Source organism: Camelus bactrianus, chromosome 16 (genome assembly GCF_048773025.1).
Source record: "Camelus bactrianus isolate YW-2024 breed Bactrian camel chromosome 16, ASM4877302v1, whole genome shotgun sequence".
Taxonomy (NCBI): domain Eukaryota; kingdom Metazoa; phylum Chordata; class Mammalia; order Artiodactyla; family Camelidae; genus Camelus; species Camelus bactrianus.
The window spans coordinates 164,601-190,932 of record NC_133554.1 but is presented as its reverse complement, the minus strand read 5'-3'; the positions used below and the strand labels follow the sequence as shown (position 1 = coordinate 190,932).

General features: G+C 60.5%; 1 protein-coding gene across 2 annotated transcripts; it reads left to right on the top strand.

Annotated features, from left to right (window-relative positions):
* Positions 1-627: 627 nt before the first annotated feature.
* Positions 628-25,679, top strand: MAP2K3 (mitogen-activated protein kinase kinase 3). 2 transcript variants are annotated; one of them, XM_074341912.1, is made up of 12 exons: positions 628-842; positions 13,944-14,010; positions 14,328-14,376; positions 15,241-15,354; positions 15,451-15,570; positions 16,535-16,651; positions 17,528-17,579; positions 18,635-18,762; positions 19,224-19,301; positions 22,928-23,067; positions 24,091-24,136; positions 24,641-25,679. In XM_074341912.1, exons 1-12 carry the CDS (start codon positions 794-796, stop codon positions 24,746-24,748), a joined length of 1,068 nt encoding a protein of 355 aa, XP_074198013.1. In that variant the 5' UTR covers positions 628-793; the 3' UTR covers positions 24,749-25,679. The 2 variants fall into 2 exon arrangements, with proteins under 2 accessions (XP_074198013.1, XP_074198014.1); XM_074341913.1 differs by having other exon boundaries at positions 631-842; positions 24,665-25,679.
* The last annotated feature ends 653 nt before the right edge of the window (positions 25,680-26,332 follow it).

The following is a 26,332-nucleotide window of genomic DNA, read 5'->3' as shown; positions in this document are numbered from 1 at the left end:
TCCTGAGTGCCCGTGGAAGCCGGGCCGCGTCTCAGCAGCAGCGCCCGGAGGCCGGGCTGTTAGGGCCGCTCCTTCACGGGGGCGGAAACAGGCTCTGGGGTGACCTGACTTGCCCAGGTCAGACCCGCTAGGAAGTAGTCGAATCGGGATCTGACCCCCACCCATCCGGGAGGCGCACTTTGACCTCAGCTCCCGCCGCAGAACTCCGCCTCCCAGCTTCCCGGGGCCGCAGCGGGGGACCCCGGGGTTTCTCCGCACACGCGCCGGAGCGCACCCAGAGCACACTGGCGGGGCGCACGCGGCGCCGGGGGCTGGTGGCGCGCAGGGCCGGGGGCGCGGGAGCCGGGCCCGCGGGAGCCGGGCCCGGGGACTGGGCGGGTCTTGCGTGTGACGCGCAGCGGGAGGGACAGGGCCCCGGCCTGGGGGGCGGAGCCCTGCGGGTTTCCCGGTGGCGGGCGGGCTCAACAGTCGGTGGGAGGAGCCGCATCCCGGGCCAACGGGGGGCGGGGCCTGAGCTTGACGGGCAGGGCAGGCCGGCGTTTGATAGGCGGGGGTCGGCCCCGGAGACCGGCGGACCAATGGGGGCGCGGGGCGGGGCCTGCGTCGGCGCCGTCGGGCTGGGGCCCCCTTCGCGCTGCCCAGTCTGGCTCCGCAGCCGCCCGCCGCGGACGCGTTCCTGTCGCCGCCCTGCCCGCCGCCCGGGCCGCCCGCCCGCAGCCATGAGCGCGCTCCGCCCGCGCCGAACCCGCCGCCCGCTGGACTAGCCCCGCCGCCTCCCTGACCCGCCGGCACCATGGAGTCGCCCGCCGCGAGCCCGCCCGCCGGCGTGCCCCCGTCCAAAGGTAGGAGCTCCCGGGCAGCGGACCCGACCTCTGCGATGTCCCCCCGGCCCGTCCGCACCCAGGCAGGTCCCGGCCCGGAACCCCTCCCCGTTGGGTCCCAGGCCCAATCTAGGACCTCACCTGGACCCCAGTTTAGGCGTTGGGACTGCACCCAGGCCGAAACTCCGGCGAGGGTCTCGTTCTGATCCCCTCCCTGGGTCAGGAACCTCTCTCTGATCTCCCCATCTGGGCCTTAACTGCACCCTGGGCAGGAGCTCTCCCGGTCCAGGTCCCTCAGCTGGACCCAGGTGGGATTCACTGTGACCCTGCACCCAGTCCCCTTCCCCTCTGGGGTCCCAGGGCTGTCCAGAGGCTGGGATGTAGCTGGCTCCCCATCTGGGTGGGCCCAGCGGTGCTCCCCTCCCATGTGGGTGCCCTGGCTACACTCCATCTCTCAGACCTCCCCGACGTCTTCCCCAACGCTGGCCATCCACGTAGGCCTTGCATGGCCCCATCCCTGGCTGGCCTGCACCCCTACAGGGAACCTCTCTGGGTCTCTGACCCCGCCTACGGTACAGCCCCTTCTCCTTCAGCTCCCCGGCTTGACTTCCAAGCTTCTCGCTGCTCCTGGGGAGCGCACCCCATCTTGCACCCCATGTCTCCAGGGTTGATTGCTGCCTTGGGTTCTGGGCCCCTGCCAGGCCGGGTGCAGTCTGTGCAGTGGGCTTGCTCCTGCCTTTCCCAGTGGCCGGCCTTCCCGGAAATTTCTGTGAGCAGTCTGCGGCAGCAGGATTTGTCATGCAGAGGGGGAGGACCAGACTTGGAGGGCAAAAGGGGGATTTTTTGGCAGGAAGAGGAAAAGATGTTTCTGGCATGTTGGTCTCAGCGGGCTGGGCTGTGAGAGATTTCCAAACCGGATGCAGCCGTAATGAATGGGCTGTCCCCTGCTCTCTCACCTGCTGCCTCACCCCAGCAGCCGGAGTGTCTCTGGCCCCCTTCCTTCCGTGGACTCCTGAAGTAGGGTGTGAGATGGTGAACACAAGAGTGTTAGCAGAGGGGTGAGTGATGAGATGGAGGGCTCAGCATGGCGCCTGGCGCCTGGCGCATAGTAGGTACTTCCAGGGGACAGTTGCTGTGCCTTGTTACTGTTAGCATTTTTCCTGCTGGAAGGGCCTCAGCCGTGTGGGATCAAGGCTGCCTCTGGTTGGTTGCAGCTGCAGAGTGAGGGGAGGAGGGTAGCAGCTGGCCCTTCCAGGGCCTCTAAGCGAGGTCGTTCCTGCCTTTCTTTCTCTGGACTGGCCCATGCGGCCAGTGGGCTGTGGGGTCCTGGGGAGGGTGTGGGTCCTTCCCTGCCCTGCTCCCCGCGGCTGCAGTGGCTGTGGGCCAGAGCCCAGCCGGCCCGGTGGGCAGGCTAACTATGTCTTACATAAGCGGGAGGCCGGATCCCCGCCCGTTGCCCAACCACTGTGAGTAACCCAGGAGGCACTCAAGGGGGAAGGTGGCTGGGGAGGGGCTTGCGCTGTGCCGACCGCGTGGAGCTTGGGAACCGGGAAATCAGACACTTCTCTTCTCCAGCCCGGCCTCTAGGCCTGGCCTGGCCAGTGCTGTGAGACCGCGGACAGGTCCATCAGCGTCTCTGGGCCACAGTGTTTTCATGAGCAGAGAGAAGAGGTTGGAAGCAGTGTTTGGTTTTGAAGGCCCATTCATCTGCTCCAGGCATAAGGGATGCCTCATCAAAATAAAAGTTGAAGTTGCAAGGTTGGGAGGGAAAGGGGTCGTGAGTGGGAAGGAACAAAGCACTCTGGGGAGATACCATGTGCTGTGTGACTTGAGTCCTGGCATTGTTCTCTCTGAGCCTCTCTGCAGAGAGAGGGTCAGAATGAGTTTCCAGTTTGTGGGCCTGGGTAACAGATGATGTTGGGTGGGTTGGATGTAGGGTAGGAAGGCCTCCCCAAGGCCCTGGGCGACCCTGTCTGCCTCTGTGGGGTCTGGACTGATGTAGTGGGGACGCTCCCACTTGCCAGGCTTCTCCCGTGTGCTGTGTGCTGTCCCGTTTATTGCTCACAGCCCCGCTTACAGATGCGGGAGCCGAGGCTCAGAGGTGTTCAGTGCCTTGCCTGCAGTCACACAGCTGCGACAGATGGAGCTGGTGTCCTGCCCAGGACTGTGTGTCTCCAAAGGTGTCCTCAGTGCTCCTCTGTGTCCCACTTCTCTGCTGGATGCTTGGGCTGAGCTGGTGGGACACTCCCCTGTCCCCAAAACACCTGTGTCCAGAGGCAGCTCCCGCAGCCCATGCCTGGTCTGGAGGATGAGTGAGCCCAAGTTGATGCCTCCTGCCTGCACAGCCCTTGCAGCACATCTCATACTGACTGTGGTCTGACCCATTTGACAGACGACAAAACTGAGGCCAGATGGGGGAGTGGCTGGACCGAGCCCGCCCCAACCTGGGGGCAGGCCGCAGTGCTCTCCTGTGAGGAATTTGGACTAATCAGGGCGTGGCTGGCACTTGACCTTGGGAGCTTTACCTCTGAGCTTCCTTCCCTGCAGGGGTGCCCTGCCCCTCCTCCTGCCACAGGCTTGGGGAGTTTTCCTGCTGAGGCCCCAGGCCCCACAGTCCTACTGGTTTTCCTGGCCTCTTCACCCACATGCCATCTTTGACAGGGGTCAGAGGCCAAGGGCAGCTCGTGCTGGGGCCAGAGGGCAGGGGCACCTTTGATTGGTATAGTCGATCTGCTGCCTCTGTCCGCACCTGTCCTCGGGGTGCCCTGCTGCACCAAGAGTGCCTCCTTTGTGGGCCCTTGATGGTGACCCTCACGTGGCTCATGGCTGCCTGGTGTGGGCGCTGAGGCTGCAGGAACGCTGTGTCCCGGCCCTTCCCGCTGTGCCGCTACCCCCCCCCCACCAAGTCCCATCCTGGCTGTCGGAAAGGTTGGAGGGTGGCACCTGGGGGACTTCCCCCACCCCTGGTGTGACGCACAGGAAACTGTCTATCAGCCAGCCTGTGGCTCAGGGCCTGAAGGGAGCAAAGTTCTCAGCCGTTTGTGTGGGGAGAGGGCTGGGGCAGCAGGAGGCTTCCGGTGGGTGAGTCAGCGGGCACTGGGCGCTGACTCACCCGCCGGGCATGCCAGCCGGCTGGCTGCTGCTTAAAGTGGCACCGCCTGGCCTCTGGTGGGTGGGATGGGGGGCTGTGAGTCCCCTCCTTGCAAGTTGGCATCGGCCCTGAGCGGGGCACAGAGGTGGCTCCCTTCCTGGACCTTGGACAGAGCTGGGAGCCCCGGCAGGCCGTCCTTGGCTTCGCCCATCCCCCAAGGAATTTCCTCTGTTGGGCAAGGGCCCCGCAGGAGCAGGTGGCCGCGTCCGTTCACTCACTGCCCTTGGCCGGGGGCTCCTCAGGCTCAGATGCACTGTGGGGCTCCGGGAGGTGAAGGAGCAGAGGTGGCGTGGGGTCACCTGAGCTCCCGGAGGGCGGGTATGCAGAGGCGAGGGTGTCTGGTCACATCCTAACTCGGCCCCTTTGGCTGTTGGAGGAGCGGCGTCCAGGACCTCCCCCGTAAGCCGTTTCAGCCCTCTGGGCGCCCAGCTTTCAGATACGAGGCCTGGGTTCTTCACCTGCGGCGTGGGAGCGGGGGCCCTGCCTGCCATCTTGCTGGCAGCCACAAGCGTGGATGTAGGCAGCCCTGTCCCACTCAGGCGAAGTGTCAAGTGCTGGGGATGCAGGACGGCCTCCTGCCCACAGACAGCTCAGCAGGACAGGAGGTGGGGGCAGAGCCCGGGCTCGGGGGTGGGCAGGCCTTCGCTGGAATTCTGCCTCTCCTCCTGCTTCCCAGCGTCCTCTCGTGCCCTCCCTGACCCTCGGTCTCTTCTAGCCAAGTGGGAGTGAACACCCCTCCCTGTAGGGTGGTGGTAAAGGCTGGCAATAGTGTTTGTCAGATGAGTGTCGTCTGTTACTTTTTTCTTATTATTATGGTCGTGGATGCTGTTTGTTGGTGGATAAGAAAACAGGACTGCAGCCTCAGATGATGGACGCGTCAGCCCTCCTATAATGCCACCCAGAGTATACCAGGCTGGAGCTCCCACTGCCTCTTGGGCCACCTGGGGGGCCCCTGTGGGGGACAGAGAGGACTGATGCCTGCCTCCTTCTGCAAGTGAGGGTGGGGTGGGGCAGGGAGTCAGGAGGGCGGGGGCCTCCTTGGCTAGCGCCTCGGTGGGTGGGACTTCGTCACTGCCAGGCTTGGCTCTGGCCGCAGGGATACAGGAGTGTGCAGGGGATGCCCTGCGTCTTGAAGTGGTCTGCCTGGAGAGTAGAAGAGGCCTTGGGAGTAGTGGTTCTGAGAGCACAGCTCCAAGGTCACCAGTGTCTGTGGTCAGTGGGGCTGAGCTGAGGGGGCGGCCAGTGTGCAGGGCCTAGGCAGCCGTGGGGAGTGTTGTCAGCGTCTCAGGAGGGTCACTGTTGGGTCCCACCGAGAGCCGAGCCTGGCTGGAGGGGTGAGGAGACAGGCACTGGGCTCACAGCCCTGCAGGGACTGTCCATGCTTCCCCTTGGCCGTGTCTCTCGCTCTGCCTGCCTGCCCAGCTGCTTCTGTGGCCGCTTGCCCCAGCAGCGGCCGTGGAAGCCCCCAAGCCTCCCATGGAGGCAGGAAGAGCCGGCAGGGCTGGGAGGCAACGGGCTGCCTGGAGACACCGCGCCTGGGCCCACATCCAACTCCAGAGAGGGTCACCAGGCTCAGCCTGAAGGGCCCTCCTGCCCCCTTTACTCCAGGTCTGGGCATGGGTTCCGGCCACCCTCCCCCTGCCCTGAGAGTCCCTCTCTGGGGTGTCATTCCGGGCTGAGCTGGCTTCTCTGGAGAGGCCATGTCCAGCCACCCCTCTCCCAGCTGGTGGCCCCCTCCTGCCACATTGAGGCTGGGTCTGCACCCTGCTGTGCTGACCCCCTCCCCTCCACCCCCAGCCTGGCCGGTGGGGCTTCCATTCCTTTTCAGTTTTTCAGTTGTACATGTATCACAGGCACCAGAAAGGCATATGGAATCATATACTTCTAGATTTTAATGAGTAGAGGCGAATTGTGTGTACTCAATACCCAGCTAAAGAAATCAGACGTTGCTGTGTCCCTGAAGTCCCCTCGGAATTGCATCTCCCTAACGACTGTCCTGACTGTTCTTTTCAGTTCTTGCTTTTTGTTGATGTGTAGTGGGTTTACAATGTTAGTACAGCAGAGAGATTCAGTTATCCGTATATGTGCGTGTGTATGTATTTTTTCAGATTCTTTTCACTACATCTCATTACAAGATACTGCGTATAGTTCCCTGTGCTGTACAGTAGGTCCTTGATGCTTATCTGTTTTATGTGTAGTGGTGTGTATCTGTTAACCTCGAACTCTTAGTTTAACCCTCCCCCCTCCCCCTCCCCCTGTCCTGCCTTCTGTGTGGGTGTTTTTTTTTTTTTTTTTTTGATGGGGGAGGTAATTATGTGTGCATATTCAGTTTTGGAGGGGGTGCTGGGGGTGGAACCCAGAACCTTGTGCATGCTAAGCAGGCGCTCTGCCACTTGAGCTACACTCTCCTCCTGTCCTGCCTTCTGTGTTAATCTTTTTTAAAAACTATTATTTTAAATTGAGCTCTAATGTACATGTGGTACATTTAAGCTCACTGTCCTGCAGAATCCTTGGGCTACCGTTGACACCGCGTCCATGGGGCCAGTGCTGGCATGTGGTGGTGGGCAGAGGCTGGAGCCAGCTGGCCAGGTTCAGGCCTGTCTCCTCCAGTCAGGAGCTGGGTGACCTCCGTTTCCTCATCTGCACCAGCGGGTGACACTGGGACCCTCCCATCTGGGTCCCACCCTACCCTCAGGGGATCAACCTTGGATCTGAGCTGTGTCACACCAGGCATCTCATTAGGCCTCCTGCTCACCTCGCGATGTGGTGCTGTCACCCCGAGTTTTACGGGTGAGCACACAGGCCCAGAGTGAGGCAGAGACTTGCATGAGGTCACACAGGTCTGTTCCGGGAGCTTGTCTTTGTCTTAACCACCCTTGACCCGTGCTCATCCTCTTCTGTAGGTCGAGACCTGTGGGCTCCCCAGAGCCTCAGGGGAGGAAACTGAGGCTCAGAGAGGCCGTGTGGCTCACCCACAGTCCCTCAGCAGCTCAGGTCTCCTGATGCCAAATCCTGTGGGGCCCTGGCTGAGGTGTGGGGAGCCAGGATCTGTGGCCCCAGAGAGATGTGCCGTACCAACAGCTAGGGGCCTGCCCTGGAGTCCTAGCTCTGCGCTGCCCGAGTGTGAGACCCTGGTCCTGGGTCGGCTGGATCATGTCTGAGGCGCCATCCAGGTCTGAGCAGGCCCTGCCGCTGGGAGCCCCTGGGAGGGATGCGGGTGAGCTGCTGCCCCTTAGATGGAGGAGGACCCTGAGGCCAGGCCCATAGCAGTCTGGGACACAGAGTTAAACAGGCTGCTTCCTTTCTTGTTTTACTTAAATCGCTCTCGTTAAGGAACTGGCACCCACGCAGTGAGGAGTCTCACAGGTGCCCACGGTCTCTCGCCTCTTGGAAGCCTCTGTGAACCTTGGTGTTTTGGGACTCCACTCCCACCATCCTGCCAAGGCCCCCGGCCCCCCGGTCCTGTGCTGGTCCTGGTGCCCCCGGGTCTCTGAGGAGTCCAGTGAGACGTGGCTGTGCTCGCGGGCCCAGCCCCAGACGTCACAGCTCTTCATTCTTTTTGTCTCGTGGTCTCTTAGGGAAGAGTTCCTTGGGGTGGATCCTGGCTGACAAGGCGCTTTTTGGGTAGTGCCAGTTGCCCTCCGGAGTGGTGGGAGGGCTGCCTCCCTGTGTCTGAGCCCCTCAGCCTGGACCACCGCGGCTGCTCCTCCTGCCCCGTCAGCCTCAGCTCAGATCTCACCTCCGAAAGGTCCCTGTCCCTGGCTTCCTTTTTCTCAGAAAGCTTGGAATTCTGTGTAAACGTTACATCCGCAGGCTTTGTCTGTGATCCTGTCTCTCCCCGGCCCCAGCACTGTTGTGTTTTGGGCTGGATGGTTCTGGGTTGTGGGGTAGCACCTCTGGCCTCTATGCACTGGAAGCCAGAAGCACCCCAAATTGTGATGAGCAGGTCTTCAGATGATGCTACGTGTCCGTGGTTGGGGTGTGATCTCAGGGGGCAGGGCCTTGTCTGCTGCTGAAGGGACGGGTACCAGGAGCTGGGCAGGCTTGGAGTCCTCCCCGGCCCTGAGAGGAGCGAGGGCAGGGCTGCAGGGTCGAGTGCCCCCCGCCCCACCTGCTGCTTCCCTGTGGACTGGGAACAGATGGTGCCTGTGGCAGGTGCCAGGCGTTTAGACTCTCAGGAAACGAGGGCCCTTCCCCTTGCCCAGGACCTTGGGGAGAGGGCCCTGCAGCACTGGGGACCCAGCTGGCCCCCTGCTTGGGGAGCCAGGTCTGAACACACTGCAGGCCTCCCAGGGGGACACCAGTGGGGTGTCTCAGACACGCGTGGGCCTGAGTGCTGTCCGTCTGTTCCTGACTCGTGGACTCACCTGGACGCGCCCATGGCAGTGACAGGGTGATGGTGTCAGGTGTTGGGGGTGGGCCTTGGCTCGGCAGAACCGATAAACATAAGCTCTCAGGTGCATCTGCTGCCCACCCAAAACCTCCCCTTCCCCTTCTTGGGGTCTCAGTGCCCCACCTCTGCAGCAGGGGCTTGTGGGCCTGGCTGATCTCTCTCTATGGGACCCACCCCGCAGGAGAGGGGTGACCGGCCGGGAGGGGGCAGGGTGTCCTTGCACATCTGGCCTTCCACACCTCCATGGCGACACTTGGTTCCTTACCTGATGGGTGTGGACACAGGGGACCCAGGGCTTCTCTAGAACTGGAAATCACGAGAAGCACCCAAAATGCCCCAAAGCAGGGGTGGGAATAACAAGTTGGGAGCAGGTATTGATTTTGCCATGGGAAGCCGTGGATGAGACTTAATGTGACGTGGTGTGCGGAGGCCCGGCAGGGTGCGTGGTATGTGGTGGTTCTCCGTGCCCGGAGCCTGGCAGCCAGTACAGCCCCGCCAGGTAGAATCTCCCCAGGCCTTCTCGGGCTCTGTCTGCTTCACGCCTGTCCCCCACCAGATGCTCACTGTGGCCTTGCACAGCAGACGTGTGACAGCATTCCTGGGCTGCTGAGAGAGTGAACGAGAGCTGTCTGGGCTGCGGGCTGGCGTTACCTCAGGTCCTGCGGGTTCCCGATGGCTCCATCTAGTTTTCCTCGTGCCAGGACTGCTGAGGTGTGGCACCGAGCCGAACCATCTGGGAGGTTGGTCCACGATCCCTGTCACACTGGCAACCATGATACCCAGAGAGGTTAAGCCACTTTCCCGAGGGCACACAGCTGGGAAGTGGCAGAGTTGCAGTTTGAGCCCAGGCTCCAGAGTCAGTGCTGCCTGAGATGTAGCTGCAGGTCCACGACCACGAGGGGCGGCAGAAGGGAAGCCAGCTGGACGGGGGAGAGCCAGGGGACAAGGGGGCTCGGCTGGAGTGTCAGGAGAGCCTCTGAACAGGTGGAAGGGTAGGATCATCTGTTGGGACACAGGTGCAGGCAACAGAACTTGTGGAGGCCCAGAGTTGCAGAAGAAGGTGGCTCCTTGGAGGAGTGGTGAGTGGGAGGAGCCGGGCAGGGCTGTCGTGGTGCTGGAAGTTGTGTCCTGCACTGCAGGTCGTGGCTGGCTCCTTGTTGCCTGCCAGTGGTGCTGCCGGGGCTGGAGCAGAATGAGGACACACAGACGCCTGGTCCTGCGCCCGCCAGCGCCAGGGGCCCTGCAAGCTGAGGCTGGCGGGCTTGTGGTTTGCTTGTAGCAGCCATAGGCCTGTTTGTTGTGGTGACAGTCGCCACAGCAGGCTCGCACCTGGGCTGCCTGGCTGTCTGGTCTCGGTGCTGGCATCCATGGTGGGCAGCGGCTGGTGGCCCGTGGCCTGTTTCTGGTCTGTCTCCATGGTGGCTGCTCCCTCCCCTGAGAGCTGGCACAGCTGCCCCATGGAGCCCGTGTCACTCCAGACGTGGCCCGGGGACCCAGATGGGCAGATGGGTGAGAAGGCCAGGGCCGCACTCTGAGCCGCGGCTCCATCCCCACCTTAGCGGGGCACCTCGTTCTGCCTCACAGAGTCCTTACACAACCCTGGCCGCAGGGGTCCTTACTCCACCCTGACTGCAGGTGCAGATTCTCCCTTGATGGATAGGGAGATTAAGGCTGGGTGAGGGGGACGTTCCCAAATCCCAGAGTGGGACTGGGTTTGGGGGCAGAGCCAGAGAGTTGGGAATGGGGCCAGGAGCAGAGTGCAGGGGTGGGGCTGTGAGCGCCTGCAGAACCCCTAAGCGGATTGCTACTTTGTAATTTAAAGTGTTTTACCTTCTGGTTACTAAAACATCCAGTCAAGAATAAAAGGCACTCGTAACTTTCATTACTCAGGATGGATGTTTTTCAACTCTGCAGAGAAGCTGATAGTAATCATGGTGACCACTGGGCCATCATAGGAGCACCTACTGTGTGCCAGCCCCGGGCCTCCCCTTGCAGAGCAGCGGGGGACAGGGGTGTGGAGTGGGGTCTGTGCTAGGTCTCAGCCAGGCTGCCACGCGCAAGACACAGTGCTGGCAGCACCAGCCTGGCCAGTGGCCTCTACAGGCCTTGGGTAGGGCCTCTGTGCCCTGCGGGGGCTGGTGGTGACTTAATCTGACCCCGGGCTGCACAGAAGTGGCCTCAGGAGCTGATGGCCCTGCATGCCCCAGCTTTTCTGTTTTCCTCCTGGCATGTGGACTGTGCTGGGCCCAGAGGAGCCTGGGGAGGCCGCAGGGAGAAGCCCCCTGCAGGAGGGGTGCTGTGAGCTGCTGGCCTGGCCTGTGAGGTGTCCAGGTATGACTCCCGTCCAGACCCCTGGCTCATGTGCAGTGACTTCACCTCTGAGCCTCAGTTTCCCCAAGTAAAGTAAAGTAAAGAGCACCTGCTCCAGGGCTGTCAGAGCATCTGGAGGAGGTGGGAAGGGTGTGACCGCAGAGTGCTGCTCTGTTGGGAAGAGCTTTCGAGTGAGACCACCGGGTCCTGACAAGCAGCCTCATCTGAAAACAGGATGAAAATGTTTCACACACACACGGTTTGGCAGCTGGCAGTGGGCGCCAGGTCGAGCCCTGCACACGCCTGGGCTGGGGTTCAGAGGCAGGTAGCTTGATGCAGGCCAGGACCTGTTCCAAGTGCTTTACCTCCTGGTGGTTCTAAGGGTAGGTGCTGTTTGTGTCCCACTGCATGGGTGAGGACACTGAGGCTCAGAGAGGTGCGGGAACTTACCCAAGATCCCCCAGCCTCTGAGGGGCAAAGGTGGGATTCAAACACGTAGCAGAGAGAACCCGTGCTGTTGGTGTCAGAATTGCCCAGGAGCCGAGGCTGGTGTGGAGGAAGTGGGCCCCCCCTGGGGCTGTGGACTGTGACCTGGGGCCTCCTGGGCCAGGGCCTTTGAACACGACTGAGACTCTGCTGCTGGCCTCCAGGGCACAGGTGGACGCACCTTGAGCCTGGCATCTGGGGGCCCCTGAGGCGGCCTCTGTGGAGGGGCTGCAGGGGTCCGCCTGCATCACCTCTGCTCTGTGCACCCACCCCAGGCAGATGCTAGGACCCCAGCCCCGCGGTTTCCAGAGGTTCATGCAGCTCTGAGGGCAGCTGGGCCAGGCCTGGTCTTCCCAGTGGCACTGACAGCCCCCTCTGGTCACTCAGCAGCAGTGCCAGCCCCCGCCTGCTGCTGGGCCGGAGTGTGTGGCCTGTCTGGGCCCACAGGTGACGCGCTGAGGCTGCACAGCGGGGTGTGGTGAGGCTTGATCCAAACCTGGTTCAGCGGTGGCTTTGGGGGCTGGGGTCTCCAGGTGCTGTGTGCACACCTGTGGCAGGTGCTGTAGGGCTGCGGGCGCCGGGCGCCGGGCGGGTGGCAGGGCCATGCAGGGAGGCAGGGACGGTCCTGCAGGAGAGGCACATGGGCACCGTTTCTGCTCTGGGTGGTTTCGGGAAGTCATGGACTGTCCCAGCTCTGCCACCCACGTGCTCAGTGACTCCAGCAAGTTACTTCTCTTGTCTGGAAAACGGAACCCTGCCTCCTGGTTCCGCTCCGCAGTGCTGGGCTCCCTGGTGTCTCCCAGCCTTGGTTTCCCGCCTGCACAGTGACCCCTGACTTCTTCAGAGGGCAGCCTGGCCAAGGCACCCCTGCCGCGCCCAGCGATTGTGGTGCTGATTCTTCTTCAGCGTGTGGGGGATTTGGCCACACTCCCGCAGCTGGCCAGAGAGGCAGGGACCCTGGGACTTGGACAGGAGCCACTCCCCAGGGGCTGAGGGTGAGGGAGGGGTTACTTCAGGGCTCAGGCCCACCCAGCACCCTGGGGAGGGCAGTGGGCTTCCTGGGGCGTCCTTGAGGAGAGCTGCAAAGGCAGGAACTTTGCAGGTGTGGACTGAATGGACCCCGGGCTTTGGCCCCTAGGGTGAGGGGCGCAGACAGAGGTGGCCCTAGGGGCAGCCCAGCTTGGAGTCCTGGCCCTGCCTGTGCCTCTGGTGGTCCTCCTTGGGGACCTGCGCCTCCCCACCTGGGGTGTGGCCTGTGGCCATAAGGCCCTGGACGGTGCCTATTGCTGGTGCTGGTTGGACCCCACCAGGCCCCTCTCACCCCTCACCCTGTTCTCTGGAGCTGAGGGTGGTGCTTCTCATGGATGGGGACACTGAGGCCCAGAGAGGCACTGAGATGAGGCTGTGGGTCCATCCTGCAGGCCTGATGGGCTTGCCTCCCACTTCCCTGGGCCAGGCAGGTGGGCCCCTAGCACCCCAGCCTCGGCAGCTCGGCTCGGGGGCAGTGAGCTGTGAGGGCATGGCATCAGGCGTGGCCGTGGGCGCAGGGGCCTGTTTCCCCACCTGTCCCCGGGGAGGGCCGTGTTGAAGGTGGAGGGGGCTAGTCCAGAGCACAGGTGGGCGTGGTGGCCGTGGGAGTGCACCTTGTCCAGTGCCCTCACTCCACAGACCTGGGTTCACATCCTGGCCTTCCCGACTCACCATCCTGCCCTTGGCCGTGGGGCTTAGTTTTCTGATCTGAGCTGCCGGGCCGAACCCCCGGGTCAGGTCTCCTCACCTCATGCTTTCTCCATTGAGGGCCCTTTCTGGGGTCCGTGTGCAGCTGGGGAGACGTTGAGGCCGAGAGAGGCAGGGCATCACACAGACAGGGTCCTGGCCGCTGCCTGTCTGTGCTCTGAGCCCGTGGCCTGGCCCCCAGCCCGTGTCTGCGTTCCATCTTGACGGTGGCAACATCGAGGCTCAGGGAGTGAGGTGGGCGGCAGAGCTGGGACTTTGAAATCAGCCCTGACTTGGCGGTGCCCCTGCCAAGATTAGCACTGCATGTGGGGATGGAGGCCCTGCTGACTTCCCTGGGCTGTGGGCAAAGCGCACCACACACGGGCAGCTTCACAGCAGAGACTTCCTGTCTCACGTCCGGCGGCCAGAGCCCAGTAAGATGTCAGCAGGGCAGGTCCCACTGAGGCTGTGGGGAAGGGCACCCCGCCTTGCCCCCCGGCACCACCTCGCCCCTTGGCTGGCAGACGGCCTCTTTTCCCAGTATCTCCTCACATCAGCTTCCCTCAGAGCGTGTCTGTCCCTGTGTCCAAATTCCCCCTTTCTGTAAGGACACCGGTCACCCTAATGTCTTCATTTTAATTTGATCATCTCTGTAAATCTCACATAGGGTCCTGCTCGGAGGTACTGGGGTCAGGACATCATGTGGACTTTTCAGGGGACATAGTTTAGGCCTTAACGGAAACTTGGGATGTCGGACTTGGCGTGGTGGGAGCACAAAGTCTGATGGGGGCTGTGGGGGCAGATCTGCGGTGGAGCCGTCTCCCTTTCTCAGGAGGCTGTGGGGTGAGTGTCCATGGCCATCCCCTCTGAGGACCAGCGGGGCTCGGGCCCTCTGGCCTGGGCCAGGCATGTCCTCTGGGTGCTCGGAGGCCCCAGGGCCCCCTCACGGCACCGACCACACTGACCGTCGGCATCTGTGTGTGTGCCCTTGGCGCAGGCCTGACTCCTCTCTGTCCCAGGATTGTTGACTGACCAGTGATTGACCAGACACTCCCATCCCTTTCAGGAAAATCCCGGAGGAAGAAGGATCTACGTATCACCTGCGTGTCCAAGCCACCGCCGCCCAGCCCCACGTGAGTCTGCCCCAGTTCCCCCTCTGGCTCTGCCTGGAGAGCTTCCCGAAGGGGCGGGGGTGGGAGCTGGGCAGCCTCCTCCGGGTGGCACCTCCTCCACGCAGGCTGCTGTGGGTCTGAGAGGGAGAAGGCAAGGCTCTGGCCGCATCTGAGTGATGCACCTCGTGTCTGCCCAGCAGGTGCTCAGCGGCTGTGCGTGGAGGGGCCTTGAGGGCCAGTGCCCTGGCCGGTGCCCAGACAGGACATGGCCAGGCTGGTCTGCTTTCTCTCGGAGGGTGTGGGTCTCTAGGGCTCACAGGCTCTCCTCTTCCCTGCAGGCCCCCCCGGAACCTGGACTCCCGGACCTTCATCACCATCGGAGACAGGGTAGGTGCTGGCCCACCCTGGGCGTGGCCTTTGCTCCTCTGAGCCTCATGGTCTTCATCTCACAAGTGGGTCCAGGCGACCCCGTAGGGTGGGTGGTGGACAGAGCTGGCCTTCGGAGAGGAGCAAAGTGGTGGCTGCCTCCTGGGGCCCTGGTGAGCCGCAGCTGGCATGGAGTCCCTGACCCCCGAGTTTGGGCGGTGGGGCCACCGTGGCAGTGGTGTGTTGAGCATGCAGACCCCAGGCCCCACCCTCAGGGCTGGTTCCTGGGAACCTGCATTTCACTCACATCTCCTGCTGGTGTGAGAATCCTGGCTTAGGGGCCGTGTGTGGACGTGCTGAGGCTACTCTGGAGCTTCTCCTCGGCTGACAGTACCCCCCTTTGTCCCCCCGACACTTGTCACCGTTGGGTGACCTGTGGGTCTGTCCCCCTGCTCACTCTCTTCTGTCTGCCTCTTGTGCTCTCTACGGCCCCGGGGCCTGAAACAGGGACTTGCATGCAGTAGGTGCTGAATAATGAGTAAGTCAGTCTGGCCACCGGGTAGGGTCGGGGAGAGAGGGAAAGAGCGCCTCTCGAGTGCCCGGCGCCTGCTGAGAGCTTCTTGCATGTGGGCTTGCCTACACCTGCCGCAGTCCTTGGATGCTGGTGCTGTGCCTGTCTTTTACAAGGTGAGGTGAGGCTCAGAGAGGTTAGATGACTTGCCCCAGGCACACAGCAGGAAGTGGTTGGTGCAAGATTTGAAAACAGATCTGATGGGCTGGTGGTCCTCTCTTTCTGCTGCCCCAGCTGCCTCCACCAGGTGAGGTGGGAGGGCTGGTGCCTGACTTGGCCCCCACGAGCCCTCTCTCTCTTTCCTGTCCCCCAAGAACTTCGAGGTGGAAGCTGACGACCTGGTGCCCATCTCGGAGCTGGGCCGGGGGGCCTACGGGGTGGTGGAGAAGGTGCGGCATGCCCAGAGCGGCACCATCATGGCCGTAAAGGTGAGCACCCGGGGGGCTTCATGGAGGAGGCATGGGGCTGACCTGGTGTGGGGGGTGGTGCCCTGCCGCATGGCCCTGACTGCCCTCTCCCCGCAGCGGATCCGGGCCACCGTGAACTCGCAGGAGCAGAAGCGCCTCCTCATGGACCTGGACGTCAACATGCGGACGGTTGACTGCTTCTACACTGTCACCTTCTATGGGGCCCTCTTCAGAGAGGTGGGCCCTGCGGCGTGGGGCTTCTGGGCACGGAGAGCTCAGTTCCGAGCCAGGGTCCAGCTCTGGGGCCGTGGGAGCGACTGGGTGTGGGTGAGAGGAGTTGGGGTGGTGCCAGGGTGTGAGCCCGGCCAGACGGCATGAAGGGCCCTTGTCAGGTGGGAACAGAGGCCAGGAGCCCAGATCAGACGTGGAGTTTGTGATGGTGACTCACCACCTAGGGTCCAGGGGGCGAGGGCAGGGCTCCCTGAGCACCTGCCGGGTCCCCGGGCTTCCTGGGTCAGCCCTCAGTGACCACTCACCCGACTGGCTGAGCACCCATGCCGGACCGGCTGTCTGTCCCCATGCCCGCCAGGGAGAGACTCACCCAGCCTCACCACCGGCCGGGTTGGAGCTGGCAGGGCGGCCCAGGGGCTGGGGGGCGCCCGAGGGAGAGGCTGCCCCTGGCCTTCTCAGAAGGCTGTCCTGCAGGATAAGCAGGGATTTACTGGGGGCAGGGGGTGGGGGGCGGTGTGCTGCAGGTGGAGGAGGTCAGAGCTGGGATGAGCTGTGTGTTGTTGGGGCTGCTGGGCTGAGGCGGGAGGGGTTTGCAGGGCTGGGTTTTGGAGCTGAGCTGGCACAGGTGGGTCACAGCAGCCCATGTTGGAGGGATACAGTCAGGCGTGTGTCTTGGTCACTTCTCCCTGGAAACTGCCATGGGATGAGGGGTCAGACGGGGGAGGCTGTTGTGTGGACCCAACAGTATGCCTGGGAGGTGGAGAAGCAGGCGGGTCGAGAGGTTTTGGGAGGCAGAGTGGGAGGAGCTCGGGCATCAGTGAGTATCTGAGGGCCGAGAGGTGTGGGTGTGGTGAGGAGGCCAGCTGGCTAGGGGAGGTGAGCCCAGGAGGATGCTGGCGCCAGAGGGGGCCGTCCAGGTGCAGGCACAGCCCTGGGCGGGCGTGACTGATCTCTGGGCGTCCACCTACAGGGAGACGTGTGGATCTGCATGGAGCTCATGGACACTTCCCTGGACAAGTTTTACCGGAAGGTGCTTGATAAAAAAATGACGATTCCAGAGGACATTCTGGGGGAAATTGCTGTGTCTGTAAGTGGCTCAGGCCTGGGTGGTGTTGGGGTTCCAGGGACAGAGCCAGAAGCCCCAGCCCTGCCCCAGCAGGCGCAGAGCCTCTGTGTGGCCCTGAACCCAGGCAGCTGTCCCCCAGAAGTTCCCCTCCCCGACCAGACCCTTCTTGCAGAGGAGGTTCTGGGGCCTGGGGCCCCTGGGGCCCCAGGATCGCTTTCTGTGCAGCTCCCGAGCCTCCTGGGCAACTTCCTCATCCCGAGATTGCCTGGAGGTGGCTCGCAGAGGCTCAGACAGGGTATGGGTGAGGGTGAGGGTGAGGGGAGATTAGCATCCAGAAGTTTGCCTTTTCAGCTTGTACATCCTTAGAGCAGGGCTGGAGCCCTGGGCTTGAGTGTCTTGGCAGCCAAAGCGAAAAAGGAGATAGAATCAGTGAATCGGCGGTTCTCAGTCCTGACCACACCTGGGAACACGTAAATAGACCCCTGCCTGAGAACTGAATGAGAATCCTGGGGAGTTCCTGTGGGGAATGGCTCTGAGCACGTGGTCCACTGACTCTGCTGAGGGAGAGGAGAGGAGGCAGGGAGGCTGCGAAAGGACTGGGCTTTACCCAGGAGCCTCGTGGGGGCAGTGATATCCCCCAGGGGTTCACAGATCTGGGACTCTGCAGGGCTCTGAGGTACATCATGTCCCTGGTAAAGGCTTGATCTTGAGACGCTGGCCCACTCGGGGAAAAGCAGGAAGCTGGGTGCAGCTGCCAGGACACTGGGTGTGAGCAGGATCCCGGGGCAGCGAGGGGCTGTGGCGTGGCCATGGGCGGTGGTCCTACGGCTCTGTCGTTGTTGGTGCCACTGGGAATAACATGCGTCCTGCCTCTCCTCCTTCCCGTCCCAAATGCAGATCGTGAGGGCCCTGGAGCACCTGCACAGCAAGCTGTCCGTGATCCACAGAGGTCAGTGCCCAGCCACTGGCCAGGGGGTCCGGGGCCACTCACGCACACGCTCTCCCCCCTAGCCCGTGAGGCGGGTGGGCCTCTCCCCATTTGCAAGAGGAGCAGCGGAGGCTCAGAGAGGCGATGGGCTGTGATGTGCCCAGCCAGGCCACTCAGTTTCCCTGGCCCCCAGGCCCAGTTCCGACGCTGGTACTCAGGGCAAGGACTGGGTGGACCTTTGTCCTGGGAAGGCTGACGGATCTTGGATTGTTCACGTGCCTGCAACGTGCAGATCCGGGCACCAGCCTGTGAATCTGTGGAGTTTACACCGTGTAACCGCCCCCCCGGCCAGACACAGATGTTCCCACCCTCCCCGCCCCCAGAAAGGCCTGTCGGCCCTTCCTCCTCAGTCGTGTCCCCGGGTCCTGACCCCTGCAGAGGGCTGGTTCTGCTTGTTCTCAGCTGCCCGCTCGGCCTGATGATCCGAGATTCACGCAGGCCGCGTGGATCTGCCGTCCTTCCTCTGTCTTCTGGGTAGTCCGCTTATCCAGACAGTGTCAGTCAGGCTCAGTCCCCTTTGACTGCTCCGTGGCCCCAGGTCACACTGGTGGCAGGTTGTCATGGAACCTTCGGCCTGTTTTCTGTGCAGCTGTGTCCACACACATATCCCCATGGAAGGCAGGAGGGCTCCATGAGGGTCTCTGCTGTGTCCCCCACCCTCCCCGTGTCCACCTTGAGTCCCGGGGCCCTGGTTCTCCCATGTTTTAGCTGCTGCCCGACTCTCCCCTTGGTGTGGACGCCAGGTGGTTTCTGGGTGCTCACGCTGTCAGTGGCGCGGACCCCAGAGCTAGAGGTTGTGCCAGGAAGTAGAGGCCGAGTCCAGCCAGGAGGCTGCAGAGACATGGTCCTGGTCAAAGCCTTGGAGCCCTGACCTCCTGCCCCACTGTGGCTGGAGGCCAGGGCTCCTGGCTGTGCCACCACCAGCTCTGTGACTTGGGCTGAGGCCTCTCGGGGCCTCAGTCCCTCTCCTGCCCCCACAACCGGGAGCTGAGAAAGGCGTGCTCTGTCCCTGGCAGATGTGAAGCCATCCAACGTTCTCATCAACAAGGAAGGCCATGTGAAGATGTGTGACTTCGGGATCAGTGGCTACTTGGTGGACTCTGTGGCCAAGACAATGGACGCTGGCTGCAAGCCCTACATGGCTGTGCGTGCTTCCTGGCCGCAGAAGGGGGCATGCCCCTGACAGAACTACCCCGATGGTCCTCTTTCCCTCGGGATGAGGCCTCCCCGAACCCGAGTTTCCTGCCAAAGGGGTGATGGCTGCCCAGCCTGCCAAGTAGCCCTCTCTGCCCCTTGTAGCTGGCCTTGTGGTGCCTGTCTGGATGAGTCTCATGGGCACCTCAGGGGGTGGCTGGTGGGGTCTGTGTGGGTGCCACCCTCCCCTAGTCCTGAAGGTAGGACCCCCGGGCGGGGCAGCTGCAACTCACGCTTGGGTCTCCATTTCGAGCCCCTGCCCCTCGCTGGCCCCAGCTTCCTCATGTGCTCCAGGGGAGGCGGGATGGGCGGGGGGGGGGGGTGGGCAAGACCAGCTGAGGGGCTTGAGCGACCCCTGCTCTGGCCCCAGTGCTGGGGTGGGTGCTCATGCCTCCCTGGTCCCTCTTACAGCCAGAGAGGATCAACCCAGAGCTGAACCAGAAGGGCTACAACGTCAAGTCTGATGTGTGGAGTCTTGGCATCACCATGGTACCGCTGGGGGGCCTTACGGGTCGGGTGGGGCCAGGGTGGGGCTGTGCCCTGTCTGTGAGCTTCAGGGGGGCCTGTCAGATAGTTTACCCTTGGGAAAGAATGTTGGCTTCACAGTCTGAGAAGAAAATGTGTCATCAGAAGTTGCGGTGTCTGTAGGAGTGTCAGTGGGTACGTCACACCCTCCCTGGGGTGAGGTGAACTTTGTCCATTCTCCGCGGCAGCAGTAACTTGTCCGCTGGATGCATGGCGCTTGTCGAGAAGTCACAGCCGACCCCAGATAAGTGAGCTTCTGCTACGCAAACTGTTGCAAAAGCAAAATGGTGAAAATCTTAAAACAATTTTCACAGCAAGAAGTATGTTCCCTGTGGGATCACAGACTTTTCCAAGTCTGTGGAAGTCTGGTGGGGGGGGTGCTGGGTGCTTCCAGAACCACTCGGCAGAACTCCCACCCCTGCCTGAGTCAGGGCTCAGTGGAGGTCTGGGTCTGGTCCCTGGGGCCTTATTTAGAACGCCCACCCTGATCCCCAAGCTGGGACAGGGAAGTGGGAGGATTCGAGTCCCAGGGGCCCAGAATACAGGTCCATGCAGCCCCTGTCCCCGGGCTGTCAGTGTTGACAGGGTTCAGTCAACCCTCAGAACAGTGAATACCTGGCGAAGGTGTGGGGAGGGGCCACTGGGGCAGGGAGGCCTGGAGGAGGCAGGGCCCCGAGGTCTGGGGCCTGAGGTGGGGGCCCCATGTGTCAGGGGCCAGACCCGGGGGTGGGAGGTGGGAGTGCCAGGCAGCACAGGTGTTTGGATTTTACTGATGTTGCTGCTGTCATCATCATCCTCCTCACCATTGTCGTCGGACTGACTTTATAAGCTGTGTCTGTGCACAATGACAGGGAGTCAGAATCAAAAGAATTTTATTAGAGAGGTGGAATTGGATGACACCTTTAGTTTTCCTTAATATGGCAGGTGTGTTATTTTTCAACTAAACTTTTCTCCTTTGACATGGAGAGGAATTGTCAAGAGTCTGAAGTGGCTCCTCTGCCTGCTGAGAAGAGTTTTCCAATTCCTGAGTTAAAAAAGTCAAAAGAATGCATTCTTGCTATGTCTGCAAGCTGCACAGAGCTGGTTGGATGTTAGAGGCCCTGTCGCAGCCGCTTCGCACACGCACACGCACACCCGCTGCTGCCCCAACCTGTGTGTCATCACTGTTGGGGACCTGCCACATCTCAAGGACTTCTGATGTGTCTGTGGAAAGTGGTCAAGTGTGTGTGAAGCCCTTGTTTCCGTTAACCAAACGATGTGTAACAGCCATGCCAGAGTCTAGTGACTTAAACCAGCAATGGTTTACTATTTCTTATGTTTCCATAGTCTGGGCAGGTCTTCTGCGCCACCCCCATCCCTGGCGTTGGGGGGTGTCAGGCTGGGGTCACGGCTTGGGTCATGGCTGGGCTGCAAGGTCCAGGAGGCCTTTACGGACCTGGAGTCCGCTTGCTGCGCTTCACTGGGGACGCGCTTCTCGAGAGATCAGGTGGTGGCTGGCTTCCACTGGGGCACCAGGCCTCCTGTTGGCCAGAGGCAGGGCAGCCCAGGTGCAAGGAAGTAGGTCCCCCTTTGGGTGGGGGGGTCTGCACGTGCTCACGGGGAGACCCGATGTGGAAGTGCAGGTTACTCCCCCCTACAAGTTGCAAAGTAATAGAAACAACATAAAAACACGGGGAAGTGGAAGAGAAAATGTCACTGTGACCAACTTTGCACTTTTTCTGGACTTTTGATCTCTTTTTAAAAAACTTACATATTTTATTATATTTATATTATATTTTTCACTTAGCATCACACCATTCATGTGTCCCTGGATTGGTTTTTTTTTAATTAACTAATTAATTAATTTGTTTTTAATGGAGGAACGGGGGACTGAACCCAGGGCCTCATGGATGCTAAGCACGCACTTTTACTACTGAGCTGTATCTGCACGCCCCCCGGATCATTATAAACCCCTGTAGGCATCTCTTCAAAGGCCTCACAACAACTGCCACTACATGCCCAGCTGGCACGTTCGATTTCTTTTGGTTTGAAACCCTGTGTCCCGGGGCACAGCCCTCTGGGTGGTCTCCCTTGGCCCTCGCTGAGCCCACCCTGTGTCACTCCCTGTGGGTCTGGGACACAGCTGTGGCCCGTAGATGCATTGCCCCAAACAGACCCAGGAACATTGCCTGGGGGTGTTGCAGGCATGGTCCTTGCGGTCACAGTGAGGCTCGCTGCCTAAGCAGGCCGGCTCCTGGCTCTGGACACTCTTACTGCTTCTCAGCATTCACTGTTCCAGAGACAGTACGTGTGTCTCTGTGCCCATGGCTTTTTAGGAGAAGGACGGCCAGGTCCAGGGTTTGGACACTTCTCCGCTTTCCTGCTTACAAACTCTGGTGGCCCCTGGGTCCTTCCTGCAGCCCACGTAGGGTCCTCACTTCTGCGTGTCGGGATCAGTGGAAACCCTAGGAAAAGAGCATGCCGACTTTGTCTTGCGAAAATACAGGGTCGCACGCACGCCCACTGCCCTGTGCTGCCCTCCTTCTGTGGGGGCTGTGTTCACGTCTCGGCTGGAAAGGGCCCTTTAGCCTGACAGGAAGGGATTTTCTTAGCAAGGTAACTAGTGATCTGTTCAGACACCAGTCGCCAGCTCGAGGCGTTTGCTTGAGCTGAGGTCTCTTCCGTGCATTCTGGTGATCACCTGTCAGGGAGAGGGCCCGGGGCTGACCTGATCTGTTTTTTCATCTTGGCAGTCAGAATCAGAACCCAGAATTTACTGTGAGCTAGCCAGCCTTTCCCACAAATGACTCCTGCTACCTGCAGGTGAGGCAGGGAGGTCTGGGTCTAGAATGAGAGATGAGGCCATGGTTGCCTTGTGGCAAGCCAGGGCGTCAGGGAGAAAGTGATGGGGGCAGAACCGGAAGGCTTCCTGGGTGGGGAGGCACTGGAGGTGGGCCTCACAGGTGTCAGTGGCCAGGCAGCTGGGGGCTTGTGGAGGAAGAGGGCTGCAAACTTCATTTCCTCATGGGACTGGTGGGTTGTTGCAGAGTTCAGGAGACAGAGGCAGACCTCACGATCTAACGTGCCTTTTGCAAGCATATGAGAATCGTTTCATTCCTGTTTGCCCTTTCAGTGATAACAGCGACCCAAATAAATGGCAGCAGATGCTTGAGACATTGTAGAGACATTAGGGAAGGGAGTGGCCTGTGGCAAGTAGCGAAGCTGGTTGCCTGTCTAGGTTCTTTTGCTGACTGCTGCCTCGCAAGTCAGCCCCTGGGTTTCCAGCTCCTCTGATTTTTCCAGGTTAGCTGGTACATGGGTTTTCATGTCAAATCTTCTGAATTCAGATTGTTTTCTTGACAATAGCGAAGTCAGTCAAAACCAAGGGCTGGATTTGCTCCGTTAGGCGTAGTCTCTGCTGGCTGGGTCAGGGGAACCAAGTACTGGTGTCCTCCTGGCTTTCACCTTTGATCCGAGGGCACATGTCAGCCCCCTGACCTGCCTCAGGGTCCAGCTCCAGGCACTGGGCCAGGACAGGCAGGATCTGTAGATGCCTCTTCTGGGCGCAGAGTGTGGGTACATCTGACCCTGTGCCACTGTCTCTGCTGCAGATTGAGATGGCCATTCTGCGGTTTCCTTATGAGTCCTGGGGGACCCCGTTCCAGCAGCTGAAGCAGGTGGTGGAGGAGCCATCCCCCCAGCTCCCAGCTGACCGTTTCTCCCCAGAGTTTGTGGACTTCACTGCACAGTGGTGAGTCTCAGCCCTGCCCGGGCCTCTGGGTCTCCCCAACCCTGGTCAGCACCCTCCCTGTCCTGGCCAGATCCCAGCTCCTCCCGGGCCTGGCCTCCTCCTTTAGCAAATAACCCCCAAACAGCATAACATCAAAATATGTAAGAACACGAGGAGAATTTGACAGACTGGTCCTGGGGGGAGATTTGAATAATATAGCCCTTCTAGAAACAGGCAGATCAGGTAGGTCGGAAAAGAAAACAAAAAGCTTATGGAGGATTAAATGCATAACAGATTGGCTTTTGTTGATGTTTAGAACTTTGTACCAAATAAAAGAATGCCCACAGGGTTCTTATAAAATTAATTATGTTTGAGGTTACAAAGGAAACGGAAAAAGGCAGAAAGCAGAGTTACATATGCCATGTTCTCTGACTAATGAAATAAAACAAGAAATCCACAGCTGAAGAGAAAAAAGCTACTTGGAAATTAAAAGTAAATTCTTCTGCACTCTTGGGTTATAAGAAAGATTAAAAAAATAAAGTTACAAACTAGTCAGAAGTGAAGTCAGTGAAAACATGGTATATGGACATCTATTGGTCGTGGCCAAAGATACTCAGAGGAAAATTCGTAGCCTTTATTTCTTTCATTGGAAAATAAGAAAGGCTGGAAACAAGTGAGGCTGGCAGACAGAGTCTTCCTCTCCCAGCATCTGTGACAAGGAACTTCCCTTCTGATTAAGGATACAAAGTGTATGATTGTTAACAGTAGCATTTTGGCCTTGGGGTCATTGGAAATTTCCCAGGTCACTATGGAAACAAGAAAGCTGACACCCCAAGAAGCAAGGAAACTTGGTCCAAGTCTCTAGTTTGCACCATGTATCCCACTTGTCCCTTAGGAGTCCCCTAGGACAGCCCAGTCGCTTTTTCCCTGAGCCCCAGGAGCCCCTGGGGAAGGGTTGAGCCCAGCCTGGCTTGGCTGGACTGGCCGGCCTGGACTCACTTCTTCCCTACCAGCCTGGCCCCAGCCTGTCCTATTCTCTCCTAGCCTGAGAAAGAACCCCGCAGAACGCATGAGCTACCTGGAGCTGATGGTGAGTATGGGCGGGGCTCTGGGAGAGGCTGCGCCCCGCGCCCAGAGGTGGGCAGCTCTTCTGGCGGCCTCTGCGTGGCTTCTTTTAGGAACTCAGTCACTTGTTCACTCACACACACCCTGGCTTCCTGCTCCCTCCTCCACGCCAGGCCCTGTGGAGGTGCACACAGTCAGTGCTAGGACCGATGGCACAGAGGGCAAGGGGGGCAGGTGGTCTGTTTTCTTTGGAGACATCAGGAAGGCTCTACAGGGAACTGGGCCTAGAAGGATGAGTACGGGTTTACCTGCTGGTGGAAAGGGCATTCCCAGTGAAGGTCTGCTGTGAACAGAGTCCTGGCAGATGTGGGAACAGTGAGCAAGGGTGGCTGTGGGAGGGTGGAGGAGGAAGCCGTCAGCGCTGTCTCTAACAGGTGGGCTTCCTGGGGACAGAGGTCCTAGAAGGATGACTAAGAGTCTCCTGGGCAGGAGGAGCAGGTGCGGGTGCCTCTGCCTCACCCCCTCCAAGGTGACTGCCTTCTGTCCCCACCAGGAACACCCTTTCTTCACCTCGCACCAAACCAAGAAGACCGACATTGCTGCCTTTGTGAAGGAGATCCTGGGAGAGGATTCGTAGGGGTGGGGCCTTGGGCCCCACTCCGGCCCCACGGCGCCCTGCAGCCCTCTGCTGGGCAGTGCTTGCTCATGCCCATAAGCTACCGCCACCCGGGCCTTGGACGTCCAGGAGGAACCAGGAGGACTGCTCCTGCCTGACCGGCAACAGTGCCAAAGAACCAGGCCATCGGGGCCCCAGTGCCTCTGCCCCCGCTGCTCCAAGGACCCCGAGACCCTGGACTTGAGGGCACGACGCCCCTCAGAGAGAAGGCAGTGGTGCCTTGTGCAGGCCGCTGCCTTGGCCCAGCCCTAGATGCCGCCCGAGTTGTATATTTTTTTAATCTCTCCACTGAATGGACTTTGCACACTTGGCCCAGGGTGGCCACACCTCTGTCCCGGCATTGGTGGGGGACACGATGGGGGATGAGCCACGTGAATCCCGGAGCCCCCATGAGGCAGATGCCAGGGCCGCCGAGGCCTTCACCCCAGCACTGGGCAACGACCTCTGAGGGCACTGGGGTCGCCCAGCCCCCACCTGCTGCCTCTGGGGGCATTGTTTCACTTTTTTTTTTTTAATTTATCCTCTTGATTTTTTTTCTTTCGCTTTGTGGGTTTGGCTGGTTTTTCTTGCATGGTTTGGAGCCGATCACTTTTCTGTCACCTTTGAGGGGACCAGCAGGCCAAGACCCACCCTCTCTCCTCAGGCTGGGTCTAGGGGGGTGGGCCCAAGGTCTCTGCTCAGAGAGGTGCTAGGGGAGCCATCCAGCTCACTCTTCCTGGAGACCGGCTCAGCAGGGGCTGTGGATTTGCTTTTGGTATTGTTTAAAAAAAAAGAGAGAAAATATATTTTTTTGAAGATAGAACTTCCCATCCCAGGTCCTGTCCCTCATAGGTTGGGACAGTTACCTGATTGCTGTTTTAATTTAAAAAAAAAAAAAAGTGGGACAAAAGGTTGTGTGAGGCTGTGTGTCATAGCGGCGAGCCCTACTCCTACTCAGGGATGGCCGGCGGCCCTTGCCAGGGACACAGCAGCGTGACCAGGGGAGCAGGTGACCCTGGCTGACCTGCCAGGGCCCTGCACTTCCATATGTGAGGACAAGAGGCTCCCCAAGGGCCATGATGTGGCACCAGGCCCTGTGCTGAACACGGGGCAGAGCAGCGACACAGGGCTAGGCCCCCCGGGGGAGGCCACATGTCCCACTGGCATTGAAGAGCGCATTGCCGGGTGCTGCGCCTGGGTCTGGTGCGGTTACCACTGAGGGGGTGATGCCATCCCCAGTTAGATGAGAGAACAAGGCCAGAGAGCTGAAGTAACTTGCCCAAAGCCACACAGCTTGTGAGATGGAGAAGGAGACTGGGGGAACAGGTAGTGGCCCCCTACGTAGAGGGAGTGGGGCAGCTGGAGGAAGGCACCCTTGCCAGGGTCCTGTCTGGCTCTGTGATCCTTGAGGCCTTGGCTGGTGCAGAATGGGGCAGAAAACCTCTTCTGTCAGACTGAAGCAGCAGGGAGTTTATTTGCTCATGAAAGCAGAACTTGGCTGTCTTCAGGCATGGTGGGATCCAGGAGCCGGGTTAATATCCTGTGGAACTGTGCTCACTTTAGCTG

What these genes read in the sequence shown, in the direction of transcription:
- MAP2K3 (XM_074341912.1), top strand. Translation starts at nt 794, where the DNA reads ATGGAGTCGCCCGCCGCGAGCCCGCCCGCCGGCGTGCCCCCGTCCAAA. An exon ending in ATGGGGCCCTCTTCAGAGAG is followed by an intron (nt 15,571 to 16,534) that starts GTGGGCCCTGCG and finishes GTCCACCTACAG; the next exon opens with GGAGACGTGTGGATCTGCAT. An exon ending in GGAGTCTTGGCATCACCATG is followed by an intron (nt 19,302 to 22,927) that starts GTACCGCTGGGG and finishes TCTCTGCTGCAG; the next exon opens with ATTGAGATGGCCATTCTGCG.